At 46.9% G+C, this 19,447-nt stretch overlaps 1 protein-coding gene across 1 annotated transcript in view; it reads right to left on the bottom strand.

The window, feature by feature from the left end:
- The window catches only part of LOC132573651 (lipase member M-like), a 61,998-nt gene that overhangs the window by 6,706 nt on the left and 35,845 nt on the right, over positions 1-19,447 (bottom strand). The window contains exons 2-5 of the mRNA XM_060241266.1: positions 18,694-18,796; positions 18,393-18,486; positions 6,575-6,773; positions 4,283-4,392 (exon numbers count right to left, since the gene is read on the bottom strand). Of these exons, the coding sequence (XP_060097249.1) occupies positions 4,283-4,392; positions 6,575-6,773; positions 18,393-18,486; positions 18,694-18,786 (496 nt within the window). The 5' untranslated portion in view covers positions 18,787-18,796. The remainder of the gene's footprint in view (positions 1-4,282; positions 4,393-6,574; positions 6,774-18,392; positions 18,487-18,693; positions 18,797-19,447) is intronic.

Genomic DNA, 19,447 nt, shown 5'->3' with positions numbered 1-19,447 from the left:
AGCAAGGGATTTGAAAGAAATCAGTAAAACACGGGGACTGAGGGGAAGGAGCTACTGCTCCCCCCACCATAAATTCCAGATTCAGTGCTTTCTGTGAAGAAATGCTTTTTTCTTTCTTTCTTGGAGGTTTAAAATGAGTAAAACTGTCAATCTAAGTTTTAAAAGTTATTTTCCCTCCCTCTGGACAGAGAACAGGCATGAAGAGGGGAAGTCAATTCAATTGCTTTCAAAGCTTAACTCAGCCTACTTTCATACAAATACTAATAAGTCTAGACAACGGGATGGTCAAGTCCCCCCTCCCTTCAAGCAGGGGACAGAGATTTTGAGGCTCCTGGAAGGAAATATCTAGAATCTTTGGGATGAACTTCTCTGACTGGCCTGATCTGGCCAGTGGGTGAGGAAAAGAGAGGTGATAAAGCCAGGGGAGCAAGGAGGAAGCTCTCTTTTCTGCAGGGTCCATCACAGCAGACACAGCTCTCTGCTGAGGAGGCAGCCATTGACCATGCTGACCTAAAGAGCCACAGAAAGCTTCAAGATAATGACAACTTGCAGAGTTCTGCAACTTCCTACACCAAAGGAGTCTGTCCAATATTTTAACATCTGATAGGGCATGTAGAGAGAGAGGGACAGAGGAAAAGGCACCAGTAGCACTGGAGGAGGCCCTCAGTTGAAGCACCACTTGACAGCGGGGGTACAGCCTTGGCAGTATTTCCTCATGTCCTCATCCAGCATTGGCCAAAAGATTTTCTGCAGAATTCAGTTCAGTGTCTTAGCCCTTCTCAGATGTTTGGCCCAGGTGCCATCATGGGCCTGTGAAAGGATGAGTTGCCTAGCCCTATACTATCAGGGAGCCACCAACTAGGATTGCCAGGTCCAACTCAAGAAATATCTGGGGACTTTGGGGGTGGAGCCAGGAGCAAGAGTGTGACAAGCATGACTGAACTCTAAAGGGAGTTCTGGATATCACATTTAAAGGGACCGCATACCTTTTAAATGCCTTCCCTCCATTTGGAAATAATGAAGGATAGGGGCACCCTCTTTTGGGGCTCATAAAATAGGACACCCTGGTCCAAACTTTTTGAAACTTGGAGGAAATTTTAAGGGAAGGTACAAGATGCTATGCTGAAAATTTGGTGCCTCTACCTCAAAAGCAGCCCCCCAGATACCCACAGATCAATTCTCCATTATATTCTATGGGATTTGGTCTCCATAAGATATAATGGAGTAAGCAGCAAACATTTCCCTCCCCCAGCCCTGCTTTCTGATGACCCTGAAGTGGGGGAGAGCCTCCAAACCAGGGGATCCCCTGCCCCCAACTGGGGATTGGCAACCCTACCACCAACTGCCTAATCACTGTGCCCCTGAGCCCTTGGTCACTTTCCACAACAGTCCCTTATCTAGTTCAAATTGCAGGAGCTGGGAAGTTCCTCACAGATTCACCACCTGCCTTACAGATTCACCTCCAGGAACTCTTGGCAGTCTGGCACTAACAGAATTTGGGGTCCCTTAGCCAAGCTTCCACAGGGTCAGTAGGGGGTGCATCTGATTTCCCTCTCATCTAGGAGGGTCCATCACAAAATTGTCCAGAATGCACATGGATAAAGTGCCAGTGATCAGCATCCTACAATGTGGCTGGTCTTATTCTATGAGCCAGGGAACTGGTATGGTGATGGTGAAGGAGGTCTTATAATGGCCAACTTGAATCACTCCCTTCACTACAGGTCGTTCCTCCTGAATGCCATGCACCCAGCTAGCTGGTTGTGGGTTTGCCCATTCTCCTTCTGTAGGTACCATCTCAGGGTGAACTATGGTATCTAGAAGAGATGGGATTGTCTACCCAAACAGCTATGCCTACACAATCAATAGTGATCAGCTTTTTTCAAGAATGGCAGATCATTTTCCATAAATCTGCAGTCCCTCTAGAAGTGCCCAGGTTGCCCACACATAAAACAGACACCTTTGCTGGGGCCAGCTGGGCTGGTCCTTGTTTTTGGCTTTTGATATCCCAGCCCATTTCTCCAGCCTCCTTTATCATCACCTACTCTCCTTTCCTTTCTTGTTGGGTCTGCCCTCTCACTTGTCTGTGGACTCATGGTGCCCGAGCCATCTGGCCCCCGGTTGGGATAGCCTCCAGTCCAAGCTCTTTACCCCTTCTCTCCAGCCTCCTCAACTCTTTAGTCTCTTTCTTAGGCTTCTCATCAAGAGTCACAGGGTTGCACTCTTCTACCATCAGATAAGCTGACTCTGCTGCCCAAAAGTCAACCAGTGTCTGTGCCAACTCTTCCGAGGACTCGGGACATTGATAGACAGCTGATTCAGCAAGGCCCTAGCATCACAGCCAGTAGCTGTTCCATCAACACTTATCCAAGAGGGACTCTGTTTGTGATCCCATCAGTTTCAGACACTTCCTAGCCAGCTCCTTAAGGGCATAGGCCATCTTGAAGGAGATCTGCCCTTTTGCCCAGTGGTATGCTTTAAAGCGCTGCTAGTAGTTTTCCTCTGCAATTTGTAATTTCCTAAAAATGGCTTTTTTCACTTTTTTGTAGTCAGCAACATCAGCTGCATTCAAGGCTGATAGATCACTAGAATTGGTTCCATTAAGAAAAGTCCCAGAATCTCAGCCTTTTTTGCTTTGTCCAGACTGTCACTATGGCTGTTCTCTCATAAATTCTATATAAGCCTCATCAGATAGGTCCATTTTGGGGATTCTAAAGGACCTGTAGTTCCTTCAGCCAATGGCACCACCAGGCACGACTGATCCTGGACAGCTTGTTTCTCATCCATAAGTTGGTGTATCACTTCATCTGGAGCACTGGCCAACCACTCTCCAAAGTGCATCAAATCCATTGTGCTGGTGACTGGCGCACAAGGCCCTGGGTTTGACATTTTACTACTTCCATAGGTCCCTTTTCATATCCCAGCCCCACTTTTCACCCTCTGCAGGCCTACAACCAGGTGGTATGGTATGGGCTCTACCACTTCTTCCTTGCCCATTCAGTGGTTACCTTACTTCCTAAACCCATCTCCCTTTTCCCTTTAGATTTCATCAGTCTCTAGAGACTGCTGAGGGATGGCTCTTCCATTTCCAGCTCCCTGATGCCTGGTTGACCTCCTCCTGGCAATAGGAATGCTCCAGGCCCATCCTTGCTCAACCCCTGTGTTCCCTCTCCTGATCCTACTGCCTCTCAGTCAAAAAGCCAACTTGTCTCCAGTTCCTAAGCAACACGGGTTACACTTAAGGCCTGATAGATCGCTAGCATTGGTCCCATTAAGAAAAGTCCCAGAATGTCAGCCCTTTTTGCTTCAGCCAGGCAGGCACTATGGTTGTTCTCTCAAAAACTCTAGCTGCTCCACCATCAGTCACTTGCCTGCCTCTATACTGCCCTGTTCCTGGCTCTACCATCAGGATCTCTACCAGTCACTTGCCTGCCAATGTCCCTAGCCTCTTGCAACATTCCCAGGCTTCCCTTTACCTATGTGCTGCAGCTTCTGAATGCCCACATCCCTGTAGGCTCCCCCCCTCTCCTTCCTGGCTTGCTGCTGGACTTTGCAGCCAGATCTGGCTCTGTCCTCCCCCCCACACTGGTGGCATTGTGCTACTTCCAGTTCAGCTGTATTTACATCCAGCTGAGCCCTTAAGAGTGCTCTGCTGCCAGTCTGGGAAGCTGCCCAACCAGTCACAAGTGCAATTTTATATGCCAGATTAAAATACAATCCGTTTTATGTTGTTGAAGCAGTAATATAAGTATATATACAGTATATATTGAATATACTGTAACTTTTACCAACACTTACAGAAAGTAGGGTCAGGGAAGAAAAGTAGGAAGCAACAGGTAATGCCTTCGTCTTAAGAAAATAAGAGCCCTGCTGGATCAGATCAGTGATCTATTTAGTCCAGCGTCCAGTTTCACACAATGGCCAACCAGTTTCTCTGGATGGCCAAAAACAGGGCATAGAAGTCGAGGCTGTCTCCTGATATTGCCTCCTGGCTTTGGGACTCAGAACCTTAAGTGCCTCTAAATGTGGAGGTTCCCCTGAGTCACTACGGCTAATAGCAATTGACAGACTTATTCTCCATGAATCTGCAGAAGATCCCAGGTTCAATCCCTAGCATCTCCAACTAAAAAGGATCCAGGCAAGTAGGCGTGAAAAACCTCAGCTTGAGATCCTGGAGAGCTGCTGCCGGTCTACTGGCTTTGATGGACCGAGGGTCTGATTCAGTATAAGGCGGCTTCATATGTTCATATGCTTAGGTAAATGATAAGCTTCATTCTTTACATACCTATAGTGCTTCCTTGAGAATGACCAGCATAAAAGATTTTTTTCTGTCCACTTTTTTGTAGAATAAAGTCTACCATGGCTGAAAGATCATAAACGCCCATTTCATGAAAACTGAAAATGAGAACACACATTGGTTAATATTAACTGTATTCATAAACCTTTGTTCAGTACTGTGTCCATTTCAACTAAGAAGTAGGAATGTACAATCAGTGATCCAATGTGTCAGTTCAATCCTAGCAATATTGTTTCCAATGGGTTCTTTTAAGTGACTTGACAGATCTTTGACTATTGAACATGTAACTACTTTTGTGATATTTTAAAAATGGATTATTTATTCATCTAAATATTGTCTAATGTTACTATTTTCTTAAATAAATTCCTTTTGTCCATTTCCATCCTTTTTAGAGTTCTAGGTTCTTGTCCCCTATGAGATTTGTGTGTATGTGTGTGGTGATGGTCAATTTTGTTTGCTTTCACTCAGAGACCACAATTCAGACCAAGTCTCCCAGAGTGATCTATAACAGCACTTTCATACTATTCTGTACTGAGTCATGATTGTTTCATAGAATACACAATGGCTTCACAATGCAAATTACTTTATTTGGCCCTTGGAGGTTTCCAGTGACAGATGTTATATTACACAATGACACAAACTATATTATACATCTGTCTTCCTTATGATACTTTACTAGCAATGCTCAATTATGGTCATTTACCTATCCTTTCCTCTGAAATTCTTCTACCAAAAAGAGTAGAGAAGCAAGAATTTCCCCCAAGAAAGAGCACTTGTTTACCACCTTCTTTGGAATCTACAGCAAAAGAGATCAAGGGACTGCAGCCTTAAGCCATGTAAATAGGAAATAAGCCATGTAAATAGGAAATAAGCACCAATTTATACCTTCACAGCAAAGACTTTCTGGAACAATAAAAGTTTAGGTTACTGGTGAGGAGATGATAATGATGAGGTTCTAGGATTGGATGTTCCACTAGAGATGTGCATACTAACATTCCTGTGCCAAAAATGTCTTTTGGGGTCATTCTGTGTACTTACACAATGGGAAATTATGGAACTTTCCAGAATTAAAAAGTGTGTGGGGGGGGGGGGACAGGGCTTATTTCTGGGCAGGTGGCTTTAGAGCAAATGGCACCAAATTAGCTGGAAACCAATTGCACATTCTTCTCTAAAGACCTGCAAGTTTGAAAGGGACTGAATGAAGGGGTTCAGCTGCAATAGACCTCTGAACAGTCATCCCCTGCCATCTGGTCACCATTCTTTCCTATTGGGTAAATATGGGATCTTCTTCCCTTCTAAAAACTACGTTTTAAGGAGACTGGACAAAAAAAGTTTAGTTTTATGGATGCCTGAACAAGGTGCTGACCTCATGACTGCAGTTTGATCCTGAATATTTGAGAGAACGATTTAATATAAACGGAGTAAATAAACAGATAAATTCTTCAGTTAAAGAGGGACATCTGAAAATTAACTAATTGAAAAAATGGCATTTCTATAGAATTTTGGAATGATAAGCAGTCAAGTGTTAGAGGTTAACTTCCTTTTTGCGAAATACACTGTTATAAATTGAGGGTTTGTCTATCTTTGGGGTGTATTTTGATACTTTGTAAACACAACCAGTGTTCCCTTTAAGCTGAGTTAGAGTGAGCTAGATCACAATTTTTTGACCTCCAGTTCACGCATTTTTGTCTCAGCTCAGGAAAAATGGCACCAGAGCAAACTAATTTATGAAGTAGCTCTCACAACTTTAATGCCAGTAGCTCACAAAGTAGAATTTTTGCTCACAAGACTCTGCAGCTTAGAGGGAACATTGAACACAACATGTTTATTTAATAGTTATATACTATTTCTCCATTAACTATTAAACAGCAAATAAATATCAACATCGATAAAGAATTTTAAATGGCTTAAACCAAAAAAATATGACACCACAAAATGTCCAGAGAATATGACAAAGGAGGGCAAGGGGAGCAAGCAGCAGAACAACCCTATTTTTCATGACCTCCATGAAAGCAAACATCCTCCAAATACTCTGATTCCAACTAGACCAGAACAGAATGCCATATCAGATATATGCTTTGCTTCATGAGTGAGTCCCAAGATGTTCTGAGACATCATGGAGCCAGAGCTATTCCTTTCTGCATTATGGATCTAGAAATCCCCATGTAACAAAAATTTTAGCTACCTCAGCACTAGATCTGAGACCACTTCTCAAAGCTTTTTTAATGCCACAGCTCTTTGAATGCCACATTTCAGTCATTTCACACTAAATTAACTTACCTGAAATCCCAGAATTCCTGTTGATCAATTGTAAGGAACTGGTGTCTTCTAGACCAGGAATTGCCTCTGTTGTTTCCAATCCACACATCATATCCAGCATCTGCTAGTATGAATCCCAGGCTATTATTGGGCAGATCTGCTACCCAAACACTGCCTTCCAAAATCAGGCCATGCATCAGCAATATAGCTGCTTTTGAGCCTGAAAATATAAAGGAGTAATGAAGCTAAACTTATGTGATATGGCACATAAAATTAAAATATCCATAACATGGTTAGAATGTTGGATATGGCTATAAGGTAGTCATATTCAGATAGAAAACTCAAGTTGAAACTAAAATTATACACCAGTGCATATCAACAATACCTGACAACTTGCCAGCCACAAAGTGGGAAGCGGAAGATTGTGGTAGTCATTAAACTACTCAATTTTAGAGGGAATTATAATAGATGGAGTCCTGCATGTACAGTTTTTCTCATACCTACACAAACAAGGTGTACACCTACAGAACCCAAGCAATAGAAGAGCCAGAACTCAGCAACATCCGTTACTTTAACAATCAGCAAGGACTTGATAAAGATACAGTGAAGTAAAGGAAGCAGCTAAGAGAAACTTCTCCTGAGGACAAGCACAGATCAACTGCCAAAGAGAAACAAGGGAAAAACATTTGACAATAACTGGTATCTTATTTGTCCAAGAGTTTTGACCAATATTTTTAAAATATCATCCTTGGGCCTGTTGATTGACTTTAAAAAGTAATATGTATGAAAATAGCTCTGCACTACTCCATCAACATTTTTACTTTCAAAAATGTTCAGCTGTTTATCTTCAAGCTAGGGCCAGGGAGAGTTAAGAATGGTTTGAAGTGGTACAAAAGGAATATACTCAATCTTTCATTCAGTATTTTGCATTGCCCCTCTAGCCACATAATATGTATATGGTGGCAGCCCCAAATCTGTCCATGGGTCTGTCACTGTTGAGAATATGTGCATTATGGGTACACACAAAGACTCTGGTGCTATAATGATTCCCCATTTGTTCCCTTTATATTCTTGGCCAAGCAGACCCTTTTCTTTCTTCTTTGTTTCTCTGTCTGTTCCATCCAGTTGTTTAAATGTATATAGATATATCCTGACCCAGCCTAGGGAATTGAGTGACTTTTTTCCTTTGTCTGATAATGGCAGATGAGAGACCAATGGTAATTCAAAACTGACAAATTGATTTATTACACTTTTGAGGGGAAATGGTCAGGTGTTGGATTTAGAAGTCTATTCACCTTAGAAGGTGAACAGGCAACAAGAATGAGGTATCCTTGTATAAATATAACCAATAGTTTGCCACAAACAAGTAGCTGTTTAGATATACAGACAGTTCCTAAAACTGAGGAAAGAGTTTTCTTAGCAGCCTCTGCTTAGTTATAGGCTTCTTTGTCTCAAAGTCGGCAAAGAAAGGAACATTCATGAGTTCCAATATCCCTTCTTAACCACTTGGTAGAGATCACACCCCTTTGTTAGGCGCTATTTCACTCAGACTTGATAGGGATCACCCCTCTTTACTGGGAACTATTTCTCATAGACCTGATAGGGATCAAACACACACACACACACCACTTTACTAGGAGCTATTTCCTTCAGGGAATGGCAATTTGTCCCACTTCCCCAACTCAGGATCCTTCTTGATCCTTTCCCTCCTCTTCATTGTCAACTATAATTCTTAACTGTCACCACTAACTGCCACTCTCAACTGTAGAATTCTATTTGAATTCCCCGTCACTGAGTCACTCAAGGTTTTCAGACAAGGTTACAGTATTTACCATTCACTATCCATTACAGATGCACTTAAGGCAAGTTTAGGATAGTCCATTGTTTTTACTGTCCCAAACCTTTCATGGGATGTTATTTGGATTAATTTAGTTGCCACCTGAAGACCCTAATTAGACATTGCATGCAGATGTAATTATCCAGAAAAAATGCTTCTGGTGGGGCAGTCTGGAATCAAGGATAACTGGGACACATTCTTTACAGTAGTAAAGAATATCCCAGGCCCCTTCCCTAAAGAATACAAAACCCCTAAGTCTACAGTTAATACCCTTATTGATATCACAAAAGGAATGCAACTGTGGTTCAGATCAATTGCCCATTAATACAATTGCTCCCACCTTCCAACAAAGATCCTCCCAACAATCCCTCTTTTCCATTCCTTCAACAAATGTGCCATGCAACCTCATTTAGGAATGCAGCATTTTCTGTTATCATTTATTCACTATGGAATAATTTGCAGAGAATTTGTGGAAAGACTCTTCTCTATTGGCTGTTAGGAGAGTCTGTAAAATTATTGTATTTTAAAGGGGCCTTTGCCAATTGTTGGTGTCTGATGGAGATCACAAATGTACATCATATATAGAAGAATGGCTGGAACATATGTATTTTTGGGACAAAATTCTTATTTGTGAATTTTTTAATTAGGTTACCTTAGATATGTGGTCTGAGGGTATTTGGTTTATTACAGTCCATTATCAGCTACGACTGAGAAAACAAAACATTATCAGGTATACTAGTATACAAGTTAAGAGTTCCAGTTAAAATGATATGCGGTCTGAAATACAATCAAATTAATTAATATATACTGAAGTATAACCTACTATTTTAAGCATATCTAGCTACCTATTTTTGGTCTGACTTCCATATTTAGGCCTCCCTCCACTTGTATATGCTTAGGGTCCTGCAATGAAAAACTTCTGGATAAAGGCTCTAGGCATTAAGATAAAAGTAAAATCCTCAGATGCCTGGGAAGCCAATATTATGGGTTCATTCTAGAATGACTGGACTGCTTTTAACACAAGCTAAAAGCAGGTGATTTTTTTTCTTTGCCGGAACTAACAACACTGGCTGCCAAACAAAATCTGGCTTCAAATTCAGTATTATCAGTTCCACAAGATATATATAACATAAGAAATAGAATTACCAGACCCCAGTGCAAGAGAAGGTCCCCCACTAAGAAGTCCTGGCTCCCAGCTGCTGATCAGCTGGCATGCAAAGGGATTTACCTAGAGAAAGAGCAAGGCCCAGGCTGATGACCAGCATCCCATAGGAAATGACATCATCACACCAGTCACATCCAGGCAATGCTCTGGTATTTGGGAAAAAAATAAATGGTAGGAAGTTTTACCAGAGCTTTTGCCCAGAGCATCTCTTCAACATCGTTGGCTTGATGATGTGATTTCCTGTGTGACACCAGCCATGAGGCCTAGATCTTTCTCTCCAGGTGAGTCCCCCCCCCCAACCCCTGTGTCATGTTCTCAGGGTGCAGGCAGGCAGGAGTCCAAAGCCAGTCCAAGGTCAAAGTCCAGGAAGTCAAAAAGGAGCCAAGTCATCAATGCAGAATCACAAACTGGAATCAGAAGTCAATGTCCAAAAGCCAAAAGGTCAGGGTGCCAAGGAAATCAAGCAGGTCAGGATCAGGAAGCAGGAAGGAGCGTGGATGCAAGCCAGAGAATAGACTTGTTGCTTCCACAAGGTTACCAGGTCCTGGGTGGGAGCTATATGAGAGTCTCAATCAGCCTGCTCCCTGGGTGGTAGTGACTCTGCTAGAACTCAGGACTGAGAAATCTGAAGCATCGGCGTGCCTCATATCTTTGCTCTGAAAGTTCTTTCCAGAGCCTGCTTCGAACTCTTGAAATGGGATGAAGAGAGCTTGGAAGAAATTGATCATCATCAGCTGACACTGGTGCCTGGAGAGTGATTGATGGACCAGCTGCTGTTTGTTCAGCTGAGGAACTGGCTGGCAAATCTTCCAGGTCTGTTAACCCTTCCAGCTCCTCCTCGTCAGGGTTCATGACACTATCCCCCCCGGAGGACCCCCCCACACACACAGACGGGCCAGGCAGTGTGGAACTGCTGCACGAGATCAAGGGCATGTAGGTTGTCTGCGGGTTCCCATGAATGATCCTCGGGGCCATAGCCTTCCCTGTCCATGAGGTACTGGAGGTCCCCGCAATGGATTCGGGAGTCCAGGAGCTGGTGGACCTCGTATTCCTCCTCGTCATCAACCAGGGCAGGAGGAGGCAGCGCTGGAGATGGCGGTCAGATGGGATCCGGTGGTGTAGCAGGAACAAGGAGGGACTGGTGGAAGATCGGGTGGCCAGCAGCTGTAGCCGGAAAGCAATAGGGTTGATTTGGTCCATGATCAGGTAAGGCCTCACAAACCAAGGGTCCAGCTTGTGAGACTAGCCAGGCCAATGCAGGTAATGGATGGAGAGCCAGACATGGTCCCCGGGCTTCAGTGGGGGCCCCACCTATCACTTTCGGTTGGCGGCTGTCTTGTAGGCCTCTTTAGCCTGTTGGGGCTGCTCTCGGAGCAAGTTCTGGAGAGCCCAGAGTTCCTGCAGGTGCGCATCAGGTTCTGGTGGTCAGTCAGAACCTGGATGGGGTGGCGGGTCCCTTCAAGGTGATGTAGTTATGCTCTGTGGGCATCAGCTGCCGCGAGTAGTATGCGCAGGGTTGTAGCGGCTAGGGGTCCTCCCGCTGGGATAGCACTGCGCCGAGGGCCACGCTGGAGGCATCGGTCTCTACTGTGAACGGTAGCTGCGGGTCTCGGTAACGCAGGAGCGGCTCGGTGGTGAAGCAGGTTTTCAGGTTAGCAAAGGCATGGTCTGCCTCTGGAGTCCAGTGAAATGGCTCTTTGGGCCGGAGAAGCTGGGTCAGAGGCGTAGTTACGTCGGCATAGGCAAGGATGAACTGGCGGTAATAATTGGAAAAGCCAGTTCCACAGCATCTGCCAGGTCAGGACTGCCTTGACTTTGTTCGGGTCCATCCGAGTCCCATGGGGTGAGACGATGTGGCAAAGGAACTCGATGGCTGTTAAGTCGAAGGCACACTTGTCTAGCTTGGCATAGAGACCATGCTCGCGCAGGGTTTGCAGGACCTGGCGGACGTGCCCGGCGTGCTGGGGCGTTCGGAATAAACTAAAATGCCATCTAAATAAATGATCACACAACAGTCGAGCAGGTCGCGGAAGATGTCGTTCATCAGCCTTTGGAAGACAGTAAGGGCATTGGTCAGGCCGAAGGGCATCACAAGATACTTGTACTGGCCATAGCAGGTCCCGAAAGCCGCCTTCCTTTCGTCTCCTGTGTGGATCCACACCAAGTTGTATGTGCCCCAGAGGTCCAGCTTGGTATAGACCTGGGCCCCCTTAAGGCGATCCAGTAGTTCTGGGATCAGTGGCAAAGGGTAGCGGTCCCAGAGGAGGATTCTGTTCAGGGCCCCGTAGTCATTGCAGGGCCGGAGCTCACCGCCTTTCTTATTGACAAAGAGAACAGGGGTGGACAGCGGGGATGTGGATGGCCAGATGAAACCCCGTTCCAGGATTTTGGCGAGGAAGTCCCACAGGGCTCCTAGCTCCAGTTTGGACATGGGGTAGAGCCGCCCCATAAGCAGGGGTGCCCCAGTACCAAATGGATGGTGCAGTCATACGGCCAGTGCGGGGGGAGCTGTTCGGCCCCCTTTTCCTCATAGACATTGGCAAAGTCTGTGTAGGCCGAGGGAAGAAGAGGACCAGCAGCCGGGGTGGCGGTGGCCAGGGTGGCTGACCAGGTCTGGTGAGGACAAGGGTCTTTGAAGCTCAGCTTTCCTTGTGCCCAGTCCACTAGGGGGTTGTGCTGTACGAGCCAGGAGAGTCCCAGAATGAGGGGGAAGCAGGGCATGCAAGCAACTTCAAATTGTACTTGCTCGGGATGGTGTTGAATCTGCAGTGTGACCGGGTGGGTCTCCTGGGTCACTGGACCAAAGCGGAGGAGGTGCTCATCGATGGCTTTGACCAGGGTCAGGGTGTCTTTGCTTCACAAAGGCCACATCGATGAAGCAGCGGGTGGCCCTGGAGTCGACCATGGCGTAGACGAACAGCCAGCGCCCGTCCGGCAAGCTGAGTGTGACCGGTACAAGGAATGGGCTCTGGCTGGTAACATAGGGTTCAGGGTATCCAGCTAGGTGCCCCAAGTCGTGGGGTCCACTCAGACTTGGGGCTGGTCTTTTACTGGTGGCAGTGGCACGGTACTGGGCTGGGTGCACTTGGTGGAGCAGCCGGAGGAGAAGTGCCCTGCCCCTCCACAGTACAGGCAGAGATTCTGTGAGCGGTGCTGTGCTTTTTCCTCGTGGGTGAGGCGTGGCCATGAAGCCTTGAGTTGCATGGGCTCGGGTTCGTCAGTCTCGGGACTGGTGTGCATCGGGGTTGTCACCATCACTAGGCGGCAGGGCAGCTGAGAGGGATGGACGCAGCTTTGCACTTGGCAGCGGCTTTTCAGCCGGCCATCGATGTGGAGACACAGCGTGATTAGACCTTGCAGTGTGGCCAGTCGGTCTTCCATGCCAGCTCATCAAGGACTTTGTCAGCCAGCCCCTCTGTATACTGGTCCGTGAGGGCAGCCTCATTCCAGGCCAGGTCTTGGGTCAGAATTTTGAACTCGGTGGAGTACTGGGAAACCGAGTCCCTACCCTGCTTTAGGGTCCAGATCTTTTGATTGGCAGTGGCTGCTTGCTGGGGGTTAGCAAAGGCTACCGCCATATGATCCAGAAAGCCCTGGTAGTCAGTCAGCAGGGGTGATGGGGCTAGAAGCAAGGGGGTAGTCCATTTAGCTGCCTGCCCCTTTAAGAGACCACTTCCAGCACTTATTTTTTGACCCTCTGTCCATTGTATCGGATCAGCAAGAACAAATTAACATGATTAACATGTGGAATTCACTGCCACAGGAGGTGGTGGCGGCCACAAGTATAGCCACCTTCAAGAGGGGTTTAGATAAAAATATGGAGCACAGGTTCATCAGTGGCTATTAGCCACAGTGGGTGTGTATATATAAAAATTTTTGCCACTGTGTGACACAGAGTGTTGGACTGGATGGGCCGTTGGCCTGATCCAACATGGCTTCTCTTATGTTCTTAAATCCCTCCCAATCTATCTGATTGGCCCTCCCCTTAGTCCTAATGTGATTAATCATCTAAGCAATCAGTTGAAGGCAGGGAAGGCTCCAGGCCCAGATGGTCTCCTACCACAGCTATTTATAAACAACAATTGACTGCTAAACCCAGTTCCCCTGTTTGGAAGTCAGACCCATGGTATGATAAGGAATGCCAAAAACTGAAATAATAATAATAATAATAATAATATTTTATTTTTATATCCCGCCCTCCCCGCTAGGCGGGCTCAGGGCGGCTAACAGACACGGGAGTCTCATGATTCACATTAAACAATAATAGACATGGGAGTCCCGTGATTCATAAAACATAACAACTTAAACATTAATTACAATAAATTATTTAAAATACATAAAAACATATAAACATATAAGATATAAAAATAGGTGCTAAAATGATGTATTTAAGATGGCTGAGTGTCTATTCATTCATTAATCAGGTTCCGTCTTAGTTGCCACATGGTGACTCAAATGCTAACTGAAAAAGAAATGTTTTGCAAGCCCTGCGGAATTGGTTCAGGTCCCGCAGGGCTCGCACCATCTCTGGGAGATCGTTCCACCAGCGAGGGGCTATCACCGAGAAGGCCTGCTCCCTAGTGGCCTTCAACCTAACTTCTCTTGGCCCAGGGATTGTTAATAAGTTCTGAGAACCAGACCTCAGTGCTCTCCGGGGTACATATGGGGAGAGGCGGTCCTTTAGGTAGGCAGGTCCTCGGCCATATAGGGCTTTAAAGGTAATGACCAGCACCTTATAGCGAACACGGTAGACAACCGGCAGCCAGTGCAGATTGCGCAGCCCAGGCCGTGCAGGCTCCCACCGTGGTAGTCCCTCCAGCAGCCTGGCCGCCGCGTTCTGGACTACCTGGAGTCTCCGTGTTCGGTACAAGGGCAGCCCCATGTAGAGGGCATTGCAGTAGTCTAACCTCGAAGTGACCGTTGCGTGGATCACAGTTGCCAGGTCGGTGCGTTCCAGGAAGGGGGCCAACTGCCTCGCCCTCTTGAGATAGAAGAAGGCGGATCTAGCAGTGGCAGCTACTTGGGCCTCCATTGATAGGGAGGACTCCAGTAGCACCCCCAGGCTCTTGACTTTGCGCACCGGTACCAGTGGCACACCGTCAAAGGCCGGTAAAGTAGTCTCCCCTCCCGGTCCGCCGCGGCCCACGCAAAGGACCTCAGTCTTCGCCGGATTCAACTTCAGCCCGCTCAGCCTGAGCCAGTCAGCCACGGCTTGTAGTGCCCGGTCCAAATTTGCTGGGACATCACCAGCCCGGCCGTCCATCAATAGATAGAGCTGGGTGTCATCTGCATATTGATGGCAACCCAGCCCATACCTCCGTGCAATCTGGGCAAGGGGGCGCATAAAGATGTTAAACAGCATCGGGGAGAGGACTGCCCCCTGAGGCACTCCGCAATGGAGTGGATACCTCTGAGACAGTTCCCCCCCGATCGCCACCCTTTGTCCCCGACCCTCAAGAAAGGAGGAGAGCCACTGTAAGGCTAGCCCCCGAATTCCTGCGTCGGCGAGGCGGCGGGTCAGCAGCCGATGATCAACCATATCGAACGCCGCCGATAGGTCTAACAACAGCAATACTGCCGAGCCGCCTCGATCCAGTTGCCGTCGGAGGTCATCCATGAGGGCGACCAGGACTGTTTCTGTCCCATGGCCCGGGCGAAAGCCGGACTGGCATGGGTCTAGGACGGAAGCGTCCTCCAGGAATTCCTGTAACTGCACCGCCACGGCCCTCTCGATTATTTTGCCTAAAAAGGGCAAGTTTGAGACCGGCCGGTAATGTGCCAATTCGGCCGGATCTGATGACGGTTTTTTCAGGAGAGGGCGGACCAGTGCCTCTTTCAGAGGTGTTGGAAAAACACCTTCTGAAAGGGATCGATTTATAATATCCCGTATAGGATATCTTAATTCCTCCTGGCAGGCCTTAATTAGCCAGGAGGGGCAGGGGTCCAGATCGCAAGTCGTGGAACGTGCAGTGGCAAGAATTCTGTCGACTTCCTCCAAGCTGAGCGGGTCGAAGCAATCCAGAGTTGAATCAGAAGACACGCATTGGGCTTCGAGTCCACTTACTGCCTCCAAGTTGGCGGGGCAGTCCTGGCGGAGCGATTGGACCTTATCCGCAAAGAATTTCGCGAAGGCCTCGCAGCCGATTTCCAATTCCATAGCTTTAGAATTGCCCTGAGGCAATGTAGTCAGATTCCGAATTATTCTAAATAATTGGGCTGGGCGCGAATTTGCGGATGCAATCCTAGCCGCAAAGTATGTTTTCTTTGCGGCCTTGATTGCCATCTCATAGGACTTCATAAACTTCCTATAAGATGTTCTAGTCGCCTCGTCACGAGTGCGTCGCCATTGCCTCTCTAGCCGTCTAAGGCCTTGTTTCAGCTGGCGTAATTCCGGGGTATACCACGGAGCCAGCTTAATCCGAGGTCGCAGAGGGCGCCGAGGTGCGATCTCCTCGATGGCCCTAGAGAGCCGGCTATTCCAGGTCTCAATCAGGCCATCAAGGGAGCCGCCAGAGGGCCAGGAGTCCCGCAGAGCCATCTGGAACCGTTCCGGGTCCATTTGACTCCGCGGGCGAGCCATAATCGGCTCCTCGCCTAAACAGGTTCGGGGGGGCATATTCACACGGGCCTTGAGGGCGAAGTGATCCGACCATGGCACAACCTCTGTGGTTATATCGCTCACTACAATCCCGGCCGCAAAGATCAGGTCTAACATGTGCCCGGCCTGGTGGGTGGGGGTCACAACGAATTGAGAGAGTCCCAGTGTCGCCATGGAAGACACTAGGTCCGTCGCCTGACTGGAGGACGGGTCATCGGCATGGACGTTGAAGTCACCCAGGATTATCAGCCTTGGGTGCTCCAGCGCCCAGCCTGTCGCCGCCTCAAGCAGGGACGGTAAGGCGTTGGCCGGTGCGTTAGGCGTACGGTACACCAGCCAAATCGCCAACCCCTCTTCATCCCCCCACGCCAGCCCGGCACATTCAATGCCCTCAATCTTTGGGGCCGGGAGCGCCCTAAAGGAGTAAGCCTCCCGTGCAAATAATGCCACTCCTCCCCCCCGCCCGCTCGTCCGCGATTGGTGGAAGACCGAGTAACCTGGGGGAGCTGTTTGCGAGAGGGCCACTGTATCACCCTCCCGGATCCAGGTCTCGGTCACGCAAGCCAGGTCCATATTCTGCTCAAGCATGAACTCTCGGAGAGTTGAGGTCTTATTATTGATGGACCTGGCGTTGCATAACACCAATGACGGAGGCGGGTTGCTCCTGGTCCTACTACCTGTCACCCTTGGGATGGGCCGCAGACTGGAGGGGGGCCGAGCACCGACTTGTCTCTGTCCGCCTCCCTTATAATATCTGCTCCCACCGCCATACCTCCCCCTCCCCAGGAGCACCGGAATCCCTGAGCCAGCCATTCCTCGCTGGCAGCAGCTGCAATGAAACTACTATCAGGCTGGCGTCTAATTACACACCCTCCTCACTCCGTCTAACTAAACCCTAATTCCAATTAACCCAAAAAACCCCTCCAATTCCTTATATGTATTTGATAAAAATTATTCCAAATAGCAATTAATTTACCCCTCCCTATTTCCCATCAGTTTGCTAATAATATTTATATAGTCTAATTCAAATATATAATAATAATCAAACACTGAGTTAATTAGTAATAAATTAATTTTAACTACTAAGTTCCGGAGTGGGTTGGCAGTTCTTAAAGTGCGGCGTGCGTGCAGTTTGGGCGTTCCTTATGGATTAGCATAACTGCACCAACTGCATGGAGTATATCGCACTTATCGTAACAGCCTTGCTATCAATATCCCTTTGAGCTACTCCTCTGGCGACTCTCTTCACAGTGATCAATAAAACTTTTTTTCATTTTATTTCATTTATATCCCGCCCTACCCCACCAAGGCGGGCTCAGGGCAGCTCACCACACAGAAATTCTAACAATAGGGTCTAAGAATTAAAATACATAATAATTTACATACCGTATTTTTCGGACCATAAGACGCACTTCCCCCCCCCCCCCAAAAAATGGGGGGGAAAGTGTGTGCGTCTTATGGTCCGAAGGTACGTACCTTCGGGGGGGGGGTGATCCGCTGCCTCTGCCTCCGATCCAGTGCTTCCCCTGCGCCTGCCTGCCTGGCTCCATCTTCTTCAGGCAAGCGCTGGGATCGCTCCATGTGGCCCCACCGCAAACCCAGCACTTCACAAGCGCCGGCTGCGGAGAGGGCAGCGTGCTTCCTCTTTGTCTGTCTGCCTGGCTCCACCTCGGATGCTTAAAGCAAGCGCTGGGATCGCTCCCTCTGCCCTCCGATCCCAGTGCTTGCTTTAAGCATCACAGATGAAGCCAGGCACACAGGCAAAGAGGAAGCACCCGCCCCCTCTGCAAACCCAGCGCTTCGCGAGCGCCGGCTGTGGAGAGGGAAGTGTGCTTCCTCCTTCTCTGTCTGCCTGGCTCCACCTCTGATGTTTAAAGCAAGCACTGGGATCGGAGGGCAGAGAGAGCCTTATATGGCCTGGAGCCAGCAGCACACCTTGAGGGCTATGCACTCTCCTATGAACCTACCCAATCCCTCCAGCCATCTTCAGAGGCCTTACCAACTAAGATTAGGCAGGTGGCAGCCCGGTTTCATCTTGTTTGCCAGTTTCTCATTTGTTAGCCTTTCTCCCTGTTTGTGTGTTCCTACATTTTCATTGGTTTTGCACTCCTTTAAAAAATATATATACAACAGTGTCTTTATGCTTCCTTATGAAGGCACTGTTAAAAGCAGAGCTTCATGTCATATTCTTTTGCCCAAATAAAAGTATATCACTTTACATTCCCACATTTTACTTTACCTCCTGGAATTCTGCTGAGACTCAGATAATACCCATCATGTGTGAGTACTTCATATTCTTCACAAGGATAGTTCCAGTACTGGATTTTCTCACTCTGTGGATACAAAAAGAAAATGTTCAACAAACATTATACTTTTGGTGGAAGTTGAAAGATTGCCTCTGAGAGCTAGTAATGCAGGATAGATGATAAAATGACAGTTCTGTGAGTTAAGTTTGGTTTCTTGGGGAGTTGTATGTGGGAAAGGAGGGGGATAGAAATCACAGCAACTACAGTGGTTCTTTTTGTCTGAGCTCAATGTACCACATTCATAAATTGTTCAGGATTCATTTTGGGTTGGGCTTCTTCCAGATTCGCAGTTCCTTGTACAGCCAGCATAGTGATCAGTAGCCACATCCTGTAGCACCTGCAAAACAAATGATATTTTAGACTTGAAAGGGAATAATATGTTATTGTTTTTAAAATGTGTACGGATTCAAGAGAGCTATGACACATTTTCAGGGTTTTGTAGGGTTTTCTGGATTGGATCACATTCAACAACAAGGTAGGGAAAGTGTATATTTAAATATCCTCCTACAAAAAGAGGTGGGGAGTCTCCCTATCCATAAATAAATGTAACAAGGAAAATACTAGGCTGAACTTGATTTCTCAGAAATATTTATTTTCTATTATTGTGATTTCTATGTATGCATGCATTGGAACATACTTGCAACCACCCTCTTGCTGCCTGAAATGAAATCTAGGGAAAACTTTATCACTAAACTTTTCTAATTGTACATATTGTAGCTATCAATAGATGCTATTAGGAATCAACCCACTGATGGATCTCTACCAGCTGTTTAGCATCGCTAGCTTATCCAACAGACACATTATTAACCACTGGGTTTTATATTCACAATGGAAGCTGTCATTGCTATCTCCTCATCTTCTATTCTTTTATTTATTGCACATTGCAATAAATTGCAAGCAATTATTGCTCAAAATATAATTTTCAAGTAACTTTTTTAGACAGTACTACCAACTTCTGGAGGTCATGAGGAACAAATCAGTCAGAATT

The sequence above is a fragment of the Heteronotia binoei genome, chromosome 6 (genome assembly GCF_032191835.1).
Source record: "Heteronotia binoei isolate CCM8104 ecotype False Entrance Well chromosome 6, APGP_CSIRO_Hbin_v1, whole genome shotgun sequence".
Lineage (NCBI taxonomy): Eukaryota > Metazoa > Chordata > Lepidosauria > Squamata > Gekkonidae > Heteronotia > Heteronotia binoei.
The sequence above is the reverse complement of the archived record's forward strand: the minus strand, read 5'-3'. Positions and strand labels throughout refer to the sequence as shown.